The 529-nt window shown below is 68.4% G+C and overlaps 1 protein-coding gene across 3 annotated transcripts in view; it reads left to right on the top strand.

Annotated features, from left to right (window-relative positions):
• Positions 1–237: 237 nt before the first annotated feature.
• Positions 238–529, top strand: part of DCUN1D4 (defective in cullin neddylation 1 domain containing 4) — a 68891-nt gene continuing 68599 nt past the window's right edge. The window contains exon 1 of one of the 3 annotated variants that reach the window (XM_024746733.1): positions 238–261. Coding sequence is in view for 1 of the 3 variants with exons in the window: in XM_024746731.1 (XP_024602499.1) it covers positions 387–411 (25 nt within the window). In the remaining 2 variants the exon portion in view is untranslated. Of the gene's footprint in view, positions 262–285; positions 412–529 lie in introns of those variants that run through there. The other 2 variants (XM_024746731.1, XM_024746732.1) reach the window with 2 other exon arrangements.

Raw genomic sequence — 529 nt, 5'->3', positions numbered from 1 at the left:
GACCAATTCCCCAGCCTCGCCCCTACACGCGCTTTCGGACCCCCGGGGCTGAGTGACAGTGGTCGGGTCCAACCTGCTCTCCCAGAACGTGGCCTCCGCCAGGGGCGTTAGGGAACGATGCGCCGGAACCAATCACATTGGACCTCGGGGGGCGGGGCCTCTTTGCCAGCTCCAGACCGGCGCTCTCCGCACTCCCTTTGCCAAATGAGAGATGAGGAGGGGCGGTCGTACAGTCAAGGTTCAGCCAGTGGAGGAGGAGAGGTGGGCGGGTCGGGAGTGCCTGGCGGCGGGTCCTCAGCTCCCAGCCGAGGTGCGGCGAGCCGGTGGGGGGACCGCGAGGCGAGCGCGGGAGCCTGGGCGGCGAGCGCGGTGTGAGCTACCCGAAAATGCACTCGGATGCCGCCGCTGTCAGTGAGTAACAGAGAGCTAGCCGGCCGGGAGCGGGCGGCTGCCAACACTCTCTGCTCATCTCCCACAGTCCCCGCTCTGCGCCTCCAGTCCCAAAACGCACCGGGAGACCCTGCCCGGG

Source organism: Neophocaena asiaeorientalis, unplaced genomic scaffold (genome assembly GCF_003031525.2).
Source record: "Neophocaena asiaeorientalis asiaeorientalis breed wild unplaced genomic scaffold, Neophocaena_asiaeorientalis_V1.1 scaffold19, whole genome shotgun sequence".
In the NCBI taxonomy this organism is placed as follows: domain Eukaryota; kingdom Metazoa; phylum Chordata; class Mammalia; order Artiodactyla; family Phocoenidae; genus Neophocaena; species Neophocaena asiaeorientalis.
Note: the sequence above shows the minus strand (reverse complement) of the source record. Positions and strands in the feature narration are given on the sequence as shown.